At 39.6% G+C, this 12,947-nt stretch overlaps 1 protein-coding gene across 1 annotated transcript in view; it reads left to right on the forward strand.

The window, feature by feature from the left end:
- The window catches only part of Dpyd (dihydropyrimidine dehydrogenase), a 780,348-nt gene that overhangs the window by 493,400 nt on the left and 274,001 nt on the right, over positions 1-12,947 (forward strand). The window contains exon 15 of the mRNA XM_038311847.2: positions 6,225-6,293. Coding sequence (XP_038167775.1) covers positions 6,225-6,293 — 69 coding nt within the window. The remainder of the gene's footprint in view (positions 1-6,224; positions 6,294-12,947) is intronic.

Genomic DNA, 12,947 nt, shown 5'->3' on the forward strand with positions numbered 1-12,947 from the left:
ATCTAGTAGGCTTGTACTCTTATTTTCTTAGATGTTTATTTTACTTTCATCTTGCCCTCGTAATTCTGAACTCCTGCCCCCTTTCTATTTACTCTCATCAAGAGACCTTACGCATTTCATAAAGAAAATGTAGCAACAAGAATTATCTCACCTCTCCCAACAAATCTATTAACCTATCACAGCTATTTTTTGCGCTCTTCCTTCCTGCCTTGTTAAAATGAATAGGATGCCCTGCCCCTATCCAAGAACATTGTTTCCCATCTGCTCTTGATTCGTCATTACCTCTTATCACCTTCGTACTTTCTCCCATATCATTCCACCAATGTAAAAACATAGTAAAATGCTGCTTATTAAAAGGGACTCACGCTGGACTTCCTACAGCCTTTCATTTCCCTCTTCATACCTCTGTTTACTTTCTTTGATAATTAGTCTAACTGGCACAATCTAAAGTCAAGAACAAATACTTGACTAGATTAGGTGGGCCTATGGGCATGCCTGTGAGGATTTTCTTAATTGAGTTAATTGAAGTGAGAAGACCTGTCCTTGGGGTGGCAGTGTTTCATCTGCTGGACCTTAGAATGATTGAAAGAGAGAAAGAGAAACAGAGATGCTGTGGGACAATGGTTTTTTTATCCTGTCCCTTGTATTATTTTTTAATAAAATGCTGATTGGCCAGTAGCCCGGCAGGAAGTATAGGTGGGGCGTGGCAACAAGAATTCTGGGAAGAGGGAAACTAAGTCTGCAGTTGTTACCCAGACACAGAGGATGCAAGATATGACTGCCTAGCTGAACATAGTACCAAGCCACATGGCTAACACAGACAAGAATTATGGGCTGATATAAGTCATAAGAATTAATTAATAAGAAGCCTGAGCTACTGGGATTCTTATTATTATAATTTATATATATTTTTTTTTTTTTTTTTTTTTTTTTTTTTTTGGTTTTTCGGGACTTTATATATATTATATAATTTATTATAATCAGTTTATAATTAATATAGACCTCTGTGTGATTTCTTTGGGACATAACAACTGTGGGAATCGGGCAGGACAGGGATCAGGCAGGACAGAAACCTCAGTCAACACAGAGTGAATATAGATGAGAATATGTTCAATATATGTATGCATACATTCATTGCTCTGTGTTTTTGTGTGAATGTGACTAGCTGCTCCGAGGTCCTGACTTCTTAAATTTCTTGCAATCAAAAATTGTAATCTGGAATCCTGAGCTCAATAAACCCTTTCTCCCTTAAATTGTGAGGATATTTTATCACAGAACCTGGAACTGAAAGGTAAACTATCTCATCAAAGCTCTGAGGGGAGATTTTTATATCTTCCTTCTTTTTTTATTGATTTTTATTGAGCTCTACATCTATCTCCCTTCTTATGTCTTCAAATTCTATTCACTCAGCCTGTGCCAGTCTGAGTCACCCTGGCTGCTTCAGTGACAACCATCTTGGAAAGGGGACCAGAGATCTCTATGTTGTCAAACTCAGTGGACTCTTCTCTTTTGTTTTGTTGTTGTATGACAAAACTCTTCCTGGGGAGACACTACATACATGCTCACTCACTCCAAATAGGGAACATGGATGCCACCTAAGTCCAATGAGTTTTATTGGTATTACATAGAGGAATATGGGTGAGGAGACACTTACAGGAGCAGAAATTACTAAAAGACAGTTACATCATCAGTACCACCCACCCCAGCAGGGAGGCAATTTACAAACTCTGGGAACCTGGAGCACACTGTACACCCTACAGGCAGCTTAACAGGTTGAAGAATGTCTTCTCCAAGTGACTCAGTTGGTCTAAAGCACTTCTAGGAAACTGCTGGTTTCTGCTTCTTCCATGCAGCTGGTCTGATCTCAGTCTCCTTTGTAGGATAGCTTGTTGGAGGGAGAGTCTTAACAGCTTAGTTCTTTGTCTGACAGGGATATTCAATAATTTGTCTGACAGGGACACTCAAGATTGCTTACTTTTTATTATTGCCTACTCTGGTGGGGAAGGGCCTAATGAATCTGGTCAGTTTCAGGGATTTCCTGAGACCTTTTTGAATTACATACCTTCCTGCTCAAGGAGCTTTTCTGAAGGGTGGAATGTTACAATCTCAAACCATTTTATACCATAAACTTTCATCAGAATTCTTCACAATTAATCACACCTTCACACCTTACACTCTGGAGAAATCCCTTCCAGTATGAATCCACATTCTCTTGTAGTGTGAGGGTGGACCTGCATTTTTATATACTTTATTTTATTTAGTTTTCTAATCACCTTTCCAGTTGACTTAAATGCTATTATATGTTAAAATCTCCTTATTTTGTAATTGTATCTTTAGTCTCTTTAGTGGATTGCTCAGCAAATGTACCAAGGACACATCAGTTACTTCGCTACTACAGTACTTACCTGACACCTCACATGGACCATATAAAAATTGAATTTTGTATTTTCTCACCCTTCTCTTTGTTAGGCTTATTGTATGTTTGTAAATATTTTACATTCTCATATTCAGAGTTCAAGCTAATAGTCTAGGAATCATCCTGAATGTTGCCCTTGCTCTTGGTCTCCATGAATCTAAACACTCGCCTGCCCTGTAGGATCTAGCTCACGTCTCTTCATTTCTGTGGATACCGTATGTCTTAAACTGTACTTTCTCCTTTCATATCTATTGGCCTTATATGTTTCCTTATGAAGATTTCAGAAACATACTTGGAAAAACTAAGCCCGATTGTTTTATCACCATACCCAACTTTTTGATGGCATTCCATGGACTCTAAGACTCCCTCGGGTTTCAGGTTATCTAGAGGGTTAGCAATTAGCTGCTTCTCTCGTTTTTATCCATGCTAGTCTTGCCCTGTCTTGAAGCTTTTTGGACCTTTGGTCTTTTGAACATTCTACACTCATCACCCTCAGCTTTTGCATGTACTTTTCTCTGTTCAGAAGGCCAAATTCCACTCACCATTCCATCCTTCAGAGAAAGGAGCCTTCTCATCGCTCTGTTCTCAATGCAAAGAGCTCACGACGAATGCTTATCTGTTGTGACTGTGCCCACCCCACGATTCTGCCACATTTTCTTCTTTTATTGCCTTCATCACAATAATCCTGACCTGGAAGTTGCTGAAGGGATGCATTTTTTACTTGGGGTGACAAGAGTCTTTGACTTGTTCAGTGTCACTCCCAAGTAAGAGCAATTAGTGGCATACAGTACAGACTCAGAAAAGATTGGTTGAATGTTGAATGAAGAAAGACTATGTCTTATTCTCTAGACTACTGTCTTATTTAGAAGTTGCCAGAGTAGGAAGTGAATTTGTGTGTCTGTGGCTTGTTTGGCACAGTCTAAAATTCCTACCAGAGTGTTTCTCATAGAATACAGGGTAAGCACAAAGTTCAAATATTGTATAGTGTTTCACTGTTATGTATCACCTCATTCAATAATGTTTTAAAGTATGAACTACAAAAAAGGAGCTCTGGGAATGGCTTAAATTAAGTGAAACTTTGATTAGGAATATGTCTCAGTGAATATTCATTTCTGGTAGCGTGGTATGATTCTTCATCATACGCAATATCCATCAGTTCATTTTTCTCATAGGAAGCAAAATAGCCTGTCCTCTTTTACTTGATTAAAAAACTGAGTCAAGCAAAACACTAAAGGACTTTTTAATCATCAAAGAAAGATTAAATTATGTTCCATCTCCTTTTAGAGTGAATACCTTTCAGCTTAATTCTGGAAAACCACAGGTCCGTTTTAATGAAAGTTAAGATAATTTTGCAGCCACTGTGGTATCTGTGAAGTACCATACCTTTACAAGTATAGCTTGTAAAGATATTTAGCTTTAGATACAAATACTTAGAATGTTTAAACTAATTATGGTGCTTTATGAATCTGAATCCAGGGCTCTACCCATGCTAAGTTAGCACTCTATTAACCTAGATAGCTCAGCCCTAATAACCCTGCTTTTAAATCATTTATGAAGTTAGGTTTTCTTTTTACTTCACTGTGAAAAAGATACCGCTCATCAAATTGTTTCAAACAGGATGATATTTGTTTTATAGACATCAGTTGCTAAAAGTCAAAGGATGACGTTCCATGGAAGAGCAATATTTATAGGTGCTTGCATGCAGGCACATTCATGGGGCCCTGGTCTGGCAGGTGTCTGCAGCAGCACTTTCTTCTATTCTTGGTTATGACCCCTTTCCCACTTTCCTCTGTCCACTCCACCTGTACTGGTAAAGTCAATGAAAGGAGAACCAGGAGGTGGGTAAAAGAAGAGAGATCAGTGGTCACTAGCCACTCTCAACACATCTACTCTCTAGTTTAGGGACCAGTAACAATACTTTTTGACTTTTGTGGTAGGATGTTGATGACAAGTATAACCAACAAATCGCTGTGATTTTTCACAGCCCTGGGTACTTTCAATCCTTAGGGGACAAAAAGATAGAAAATTTTTTAAAAAGTTGCACGGCTACTTAGAAGGCTATTAAAACCTACCTGAGAAGGAAAATGTTCAGATCCCACCTATAGTCAGCTACCCCTCATACCAGTGAAAAGCTCACTTGGGCTACATCCAACCTTTATATCCACAAGAATCTATTTAATAATACTGTGGCTCTCCATGTCCAGGACAATACTCTCTGTGATAATGATGCATTAGAAACTTCAAGTACTAAAAATGATGCTGAAAAGAGTCTACTAATAAACTTGAGTAGGATATATTAAGTTATAGAATGTACAATATAGCTAAAGAAGCACACCGTCCAATATGACTGGACAGTAAGAAGTGCACCTTCCAATATGACTGGAAGGTAAGTACAGGACTAACGAGACATGTTAGAAACTGTGAGAAAGTTATGTACTATAATTGAAGTTCAGGGTTGCTGAGGAAATTTGTACTAATGTTTATTCACCTAGATAAACCTCTAATTCATCTCCATTCCTATTACAAAAGAAGGCAATTCTGTCTTAAACTAGCCATTAGGTCCATCTCTGTATCAAATAACAAAATCTAATGGGCTGGATAGTGTAGGTCACAACCACCATTAAGTCCTGGGCTGCCTGTTAGTCACTTGCATTGTTATCAGGAAAAGCTTGATTCTACTAGGTGGGCAAGATGACCCAAGGAAACAACTGTTTGAATTATTTTTATAATTGTACTAGTGCCATCACTCAAGGTAGCAAGCAAAGATGGTAGAATCAGGATTCCAACCTAGGCATCCTGCCTTTGGAGTAGAAACTGGTGACTACTACTACCATGTATACTCTACTGATGGGTTAACATAAGGCTTAAATCATAGGCATGCTGAAATTCAATGCAATGTAAAGTCATTTGATATAATTTAAAACTACGGTTCACAGGAAATATATGACATTGTATTAACTATAATGTTATATGTTATTATTGAAAGGAACATTATATTTTCTTTCCCATACCTTGAAATCTTTCTTACTTTGCTGATAATTATGGTAATATGCATTTCAGCAGCATGGTAGAAATTTGCACACATTTATAGATGATGTTATGTAATTCCCACTGTTACTTTCTGACATGACAAAATCAATATCGCAATCTATGTTTGAGAAGTGAGAATACTGTGACTCAATGAAGTGAAGGAAACTGGCACTGGGAAATTGTTCAGTTAGTGAAGTGCTTGCCACACAAACCTAAGCACCAGAGTTCAGTCCCCAGAAAGGACATGGTCTTAAGAGTGGTGGCTTGTACTTCTTACCTCAGTGTCCCAGAAGTAGAGACAAGAGAATCCCTAGTACTCACTGCCCACCCAAACTAGTTAAATTGCTGTCTTAGTAAAAAAAAAATATATTATCACAAAAACAGAGAGAAAAAAAATGGAGAATTGCCACTGAGGAATCCACCCAAAGTTATCTAACCTCCACAAGTCACCCCACAATCATGCATCTACATACATGTGCATTCATGCTTCCATACACATACACAGTACACATGTGAACACTCATGCATAGTGCATGTACATGCACGTACATGTTCAGACACCTGCTCAAGTGCCCTTTGACAGTGATTGAGAAGGCTGTCACACATATTATCTAGTGATTTACTGTGGCATGCTGTCTTTTCTGGTGATATTTCTCTTTCAACAGATTGAAAACTAATTTTTATAATGCAGCTTGTTGTAAATGTGTATACATATATGCTGGTGTATGTGCAAAGCAGGGGCGCCGCTTGACCGCATGTTCTCTCTTTCTCTGTAAAGATCCTGATTGCCAGCATCATGTGCAGCTACAACAAAAATGACTGGATGGAACTCTCCAAAATGGCTGAGGTAAAAACTTCTTCAGTTTATATTTATTTCATTCACTGCTCTCATTTTTATTAGTTTTAAGTAAAGAGCTGCCACAAGAAATAATACAGGAGAAGTAAAATTGAATTGAAAATGTAAGTTAAAGCATTTTTATTATAAATTGTTTACCATGTGTTTTCATTTAAATGATGGAAATGTAAATTTAAGAGGAATCTGTTCTATAAAAGCAGTCCCTTGGATTTCACAGGGTACCAAAATCCCTTTATTCTACGAATCCATAGACTCTCCATTTGCATATTAAGCAAACTGCATATTATGATGGATGCCATGATAAAATTTAATTCTACCTCTGAGAGTCTAACTTGATCTTACCTTGCCTTTAGGCAAACTAGTTTGACAGTAAGAGGAGAGATTCTGAATATAAAAGTCTTGAATATTTAAAATATAAAAGGTTCATTTAATACTGTTCTCGTTTGAATGCCGGCATGTAGAAAGCGCTAGGACGGAATGCTGCTGAATGGCGCACTCGTCGGCCGGCATGCCACAGTATAAGCTGAACCTTACGCAAATGCAAACACTAACCATGTGCCTCAGGTTTGTATTCCAAGTAGAAAAAGATACCCTTAAGGAAATACACTTATGTCCATCATTCTGTCAGGCAACCTGGGGGAGACCCTCCTGGCTGGAGGTCTTGAGAAGCTCACAGCCACACTGAAGATTGAACCGAGGAAGACTTTTTGAAGTAATTGATCTGACATTGCAAAATATCATTATGTTCTCCATAGTGTTCAGATATGTTGATTGTACATTTTACTTGGATATTTTTAAAACTGTGAAGGGAAAAAAATTACTTCTGGGACTTAGGGGGTGAAATTAAACATGATCTGTAATTGGCTTCGTGATCTTCTGTGCTGGGTCCATTTTATACATGTATTTACCTAATTGACCATGAAATCTTCCACAGAGCCCGTGCTTGGCATGAGCTTTGCCAATTTTAAGCTGACTATGATAAATGGCTTTATCATGCTGCGTGCTTCTCTGCTTTTCTGCAAGAATAAAATACTTTTAAAAATTATTTCCTTCAGTAATGGACATTAATTTTTAAGTGGGAGAGTTTGCTTACAAAAGCCAAAAGGCTGTAATTATGGCATATTAGCAAATGTAGATATTTTCACATTCCATCTTCTTCTTTAATTTCTCTTTTGTTTATTCTTGTTCTCTCAATACTGTATATACCAGAGACAAGAGAAAAGAGTCTGCATTCTATCAAGTCAGAACAATCTGTCATATCTCCATAGGAGAGTGATATACATATCAAAAAGGAAAAGTCATACATACTGTCAACGAAACCAACACGCTTCTTGTAAGGTTAGGCTATCCTAGGTTTAGCGTGAGGAGAATACCCATAGGCCTTTGCATCCCCATGGAGGTAGCAGGGCAGCAGCGATCAGCAGGATTCCGTCACACTGCATGCTATACACACCCAATACCATTTTAATAATGGTTTACTCATTCTTTGATAATTTTATGCATGTATATGATTATTTGGATCATATTCACCTCCCTCTAACTTAGGATCCTTCCTGAGACCCCTTTCATATCACCTTCCCAACTTCATGGTGTCGTCTTGATCATATTGCTTTATTTTTAATCTCTGTAGCTTGGGAGCCTGTCCTGGAACTCCCTCTGTAGACCAGGCTCGCCTCAAACTCACAGAGATTTGTCTGTCTCTCCCTTCAAGTGCTGGGATTAAAGATATACACCACCACTGCCTGTTTTTTTTTTAAATCATTTTTCTTTTCAGTGAATTATTCTTTTGAATGAGTTACTTTGAACCTGCAAGCTAGTTCCTTGGGTAAAGGTGCTTGCCACCAATCTTGATGACCTACATGGTGCAAGGAGGGAACAGACTTCTATCAATTTGTTCTTTGCTCTCCACACATACTGTGGCATGTCCATGCGTGCCCATACTCATATGCATAATAACTGTATTTCAAAGGAAAAATCACTACTTCTGTTTTTATGAACCCACTCTTCAAAACATATATTTAATATTTTCCATCCAAAGTTATTCTACCATCTAAAAGGGATAATACTTGTGAGTGGCATCAGGAATCACATACTACACTACTGTGCCAACACTTTTAGGGGTAGCAAGTGGCTAGATGTGGCATATGTATGTTTCCATGAATTTTCTCCTTAAGGTGGGTTGACTTTATAATTGGAACTGTGAAACTTGACCATCAACAACAAGTGTTCCTTTAAGTTGCATCTTTTTTGGGTATTTGGTCACAGCATTGGAAAAATAGCCAATACAGAGACATAGCTTTTCTTTGCTTCGCTGGATCCTAGTATATCATTTTACTGTGTAGTTTAGACTTTTAAGAGCTCGTGAGTAGCTTTAAAAATGAGCTTCAAGGGCTGGGCGGTGGTGGCGCACGCCTTTAATCCTAGCACTCAGGAGGCAGAGGCAGGCGGATCTCTGAGTTCGAGGCCAGCCTGGTCTACAAGAGCTAGCTCCAGGACAGGCTCTAGAAACTGTCTCGAAAAACCAAAAAAAAAAAAAAAAAAAAAAAAAAAAAAAAAAAAAAAAGCTTCAACACAGACATGATTGTTCATGCTCCTGGCATAGTTGGGTAAAAACATCAGGTATATTTCAATAATGCAGTAAGTTGAACTAAATGCCCCATCTCAAGGACATCACATGCCCAGACTGTCTTGTTTGTCATCCTCCTTTGCTTGATATGTTTTCTCTTGCAAATGAAAAAAACCAAAACTGACCTTTTTTTTTTAATTCTAACTGTAGAGAACTCACACTTGAAATACCTTCTAATACTTTCTCCTTTTCAAGCTTAGCCATATTTATTAAATAAAGAAGCTATTTTGTTAGAGTTTTTGCAGCATGGTGAAATTCTCAGTGAGCTCAGTAGTAGGTAACTCTCTCTGTTCTTGGTTTGGGATAAAGTCTCTCTTTCCTGAGATATTGAATGGTTATCTCCATTTCGTGCTAAAGGATTTTTACTTGTAAAACACACACATGAACTGTGTGTAAATTTCCTGGGTAGCCAAACAGGTGAGCAAGTGTCATCTCTGCCCCATGGATGTGCTCAGAGCTTAAGTATGTAATCAGATACATGGCAAATTGAGCCATTACTGAAGGCTGCCCGTATTAGATCTTAAGCAGATCTTGACTGCATTTTAATGGTACTGGAATCCATTTCTTTCTTAATGTGTATTAGCCTAGAAAATAGAGGTTGAGGCATACGTAATGAGAAAAAACCTTATTGAAGGATGCAACCCCCGAGCAGTAACGGTGTGGACAAGATGAACTAGAGTAGGAGGGAAAGTGAATATAGAAAGGTACATTAGAGAGCCAGCAAAAGCTTCCCGCGGAAACAGCAGATCAAAGAGAGCTCTAGAGAGCATCCTTCCTACCACAGAACTTAGAGAAGAGGAAAGAAAGGGCTGATCCTTCTTGCCTCCAGTTTCTATTGGTGAAATCTTATAAGACTGTTGAATATGTGCTGGACCCCTCTGGGCAGTCAGACGTCATGGCATTCATCCAAACCCAGAACTGGGATGAAGACCAGAGCTCCTTGATAAGACATGGCTCTCAGGCCCCCTGAGCTCTTGTTTGAACAAGGACAATGCAAGCTGTGAGTATTCCTGGGTTTCCTATAAAAGAAGACTGTGGGCACTAGCACAGTAAATATGCTGACAATAGGGACTAGGGCTTTGAGAGTGTGTGTCTGGGAGGTGAGCAACCATCAACTGTGAGGAAGTATACAGACTCTGTGTGGGTAAGGTATCCACTCTCCCAGCAAATCTTATCTACAATAACTTTATTGACCCAGATCTCAATAGCTTTTATGAGTTCAAAATATTTGTGTGTGTGTGTGCTTATATACGTTCAAGTGTATTTGTGTGTGTGTGCGAAGCATGATTAATAAAAACTCAGAGACAGATATGGAGGTTCAACGTGAAAACCAGAAAAGCAAAGCATCCAGTCACGGGCTCTTACCTTGACCTCAGTCTGAAAATGGCGTTCCTACCTCCAGGAATCTGAGAGTGAGACACAGACTTGAGAGCTGTCTCCTCCCATTTTATAATTCTCTATAGTTTTGGGATTAAGGGCGTGCACCACTGCCATCTGGTTTCTATGGCAAACTAGTGTGGCTACTGGGAGTAAAGGTGTGTGTCATTGTGGCTACTGCCTGGTCTGTAAGGCTGGCCAGTGTGACTGTTTTACTTTTTGCAAGGTTTATTTATTAAAATACAAAAAAAAAATGCCACTACACATGTGTGTATGTGAATGTGGAGGCCATAGGTGGAATTCTCAATTGTTCTCCATGTTACCTCTGGAGACGCAGTCTCCTGCTGAACCTGAAACCCACTGGTCTGTTCAGAATATCTGCCCAGTGACCAGTGCTGGGATCGTAGCTACCCAGCATTGTAGATGCCCTTGCATTGTGGGTATCAAACTCAGGTCCTGCATGCACTTTACCAACTGAGCCATCTCCCCAGCTGACAGCAAATTCTCAACTTGACCTTTAGGTCCTACGTGTGCTCTCCTTAACCTACCCCCCACCGGTATTTTCCATTGACTTTCTACACTTTTGGCTCCCACTGCTATCATTTCCTCCTCCTACACATTGTTTGGGCTTTTATTAATTGTTTTATTAATTTGTGCTGCCCATATACTCCTGGGTGTAAGGCTATCTACTGGAGTATGGTTAGTCTACAAAGAACCACAACCACATCTGAGTGAGAGGGGGGAGGGAGGGAAGCTCCATTCTCCTTCCTTCAGAGGCCACCAACTGTCCAGAGATGCTCAGTTAGAGTGGGAGATCGAGAACCCTGCCCAGCCCTTGCTGGAAAGTCGGCTGTCCTAATCTTGCACAGGCAACCACAGCTTCTGCGGGTTTTGTGAGAGCTGCTGCCCTGGGCTGTCCAGGAGATGCTGTTTTATTCTGATCCCCCTTGACCCTTGGCTCTCACACTCCTTCTGCCCCCTTTTTCTTAACGTCCTCTGAGCCTTGGAGAGGGGCTGTGATACAAACATCCTGATTGTGGCTGAGCACTCCATAGACACACATCCCCTCCTCTTTGTCCAGTAGTGAGTTTCTGGGTGAGCCAGTGTCCACTTCACAGAGAAACTTCTCTGATGAGATCTGAGAGCTGCACTGTGGGTAGAGAAATCCAAATTTAGGGAACAGTTTTATATTATGTCCATTAAGCTGACTAATAGTAGTGGCTCCATGACTCAGGCTTAGGGCCTCTCCAGCCGTGGGTCTGGAGCTAGGTTCGCAGTACCAGGCATGTTTTCTCTTAGGGAACAGGCCTTAAATCTTAGCAGAGAGCTGGAGTTTAGCTATTCCTCCAGCCATGAATGTTGTCCCTTGCCCCCCCACCCCCATCTTTTCCTTTTTCCACAGCCCTTTTTAAGTAAGATAGGTGTATTCCAGGTTAAGTCATTAAAATCTTTATGACTACTAACAAGAGTTGGACTGTTCACCAATGTTAGCCCAGTTCCAGTTTCTTTAATGTTTTATGCTAATTCAGCAATTAAGGCTTTTTTATTTTTGAATGGCTGTGGCTGCTTGGAAATGGACTCCCTTGAAGATGGCCAAGCCCTGTGACACTGTGACAGGAATATTCAGAGGTAAAATGAAAATTCTCAGGCCCTGGGTGTCACCCAAAGCAGCCTCATTGCAATTTTTAAGGCCTAAATACTCATTCTAAGGCCTCTCTTAGGTGCATTTTGGTGATAGGTACACATGTATGTTATCTGGGAAATTTAAATAATTATTCTCAGATAAGACTATGTTCCTATAGGTGTTTAAGAATTGTGATTTGAACAGCTGTTTCAAAGCCATAAGGATGCTGAAAGATGATGTTTTCTTAGCCCAGTGCTGCACTCCTAGCTGGGGAACAAATGACTTCTTTCTCTTTGTGTCTCCACGTGTGTCTACTAGGTAGCCTCTCATCCATGACTGACACACTATGCTTGAACACACTGAGATGTGAATGGAAACAGAATCAATGAATAGGAAAGCCCACCAGAACATTCAAGCCCTGGCTCTGTCATTACACATTTTCTGATTCAGAAGAAATGCTTTCCATGACTTCCTCATTGGTGACATCACTATTGCCAGGAGGTGTTCTAAGTGGCTTTTGATTGATGCATTCCAGTTTCCATAATACTGGATTTATAAGGGAATTGCATGCACGTCTATAATGTGCTTTGCCCTTGTTCCCGTCAGACCTCCCTCCCTCTTCTTATTCACCTCACTGCTCCTGAGAGTCCTCTTCACTCTTTTATAAACTTTGTATCTACTTTTACATCACATATACACATGATTTTACATAGCAGTGTGAAGTCTGGACACTGAATATGAAAGGCAAGATGTGGTATTTGTATTTTACTAAAGGAACAAACAATTCCTAGCAAGTTGATAATAATTCACCCATTGATAAAAATCACTGGATAAGTCAGAGGATCTACTTTCAAGATGCTTTGAGATGGGTCATTTGACTCTTTTATGTTTAGTTTATCAACCATAAAATGGGCATGATGATATCTCTTAGCTTTTGGAGTTGTTTGAGAGCCAAAGTAAGATAAACACAAAAGGGTTAGTAAAATAACCCTGCATATGGGATGTACCCAATTAGCTT

The sequence above is a fragment of the Arvicola amphibius genome, chromosome 14, assembly GCF_903992535.2.
Source record: "Arvicola amphibius chromosome 14, mArvAmp1.2, whole genome shotgun sequence".
In the NCBI taxonomy this organism is placed as follows: Eukaryota; Metazoa; Chordata; class Mammalia; order Rodentia; family Cricetidae; genus Arvicola; species Arvicola amphibius.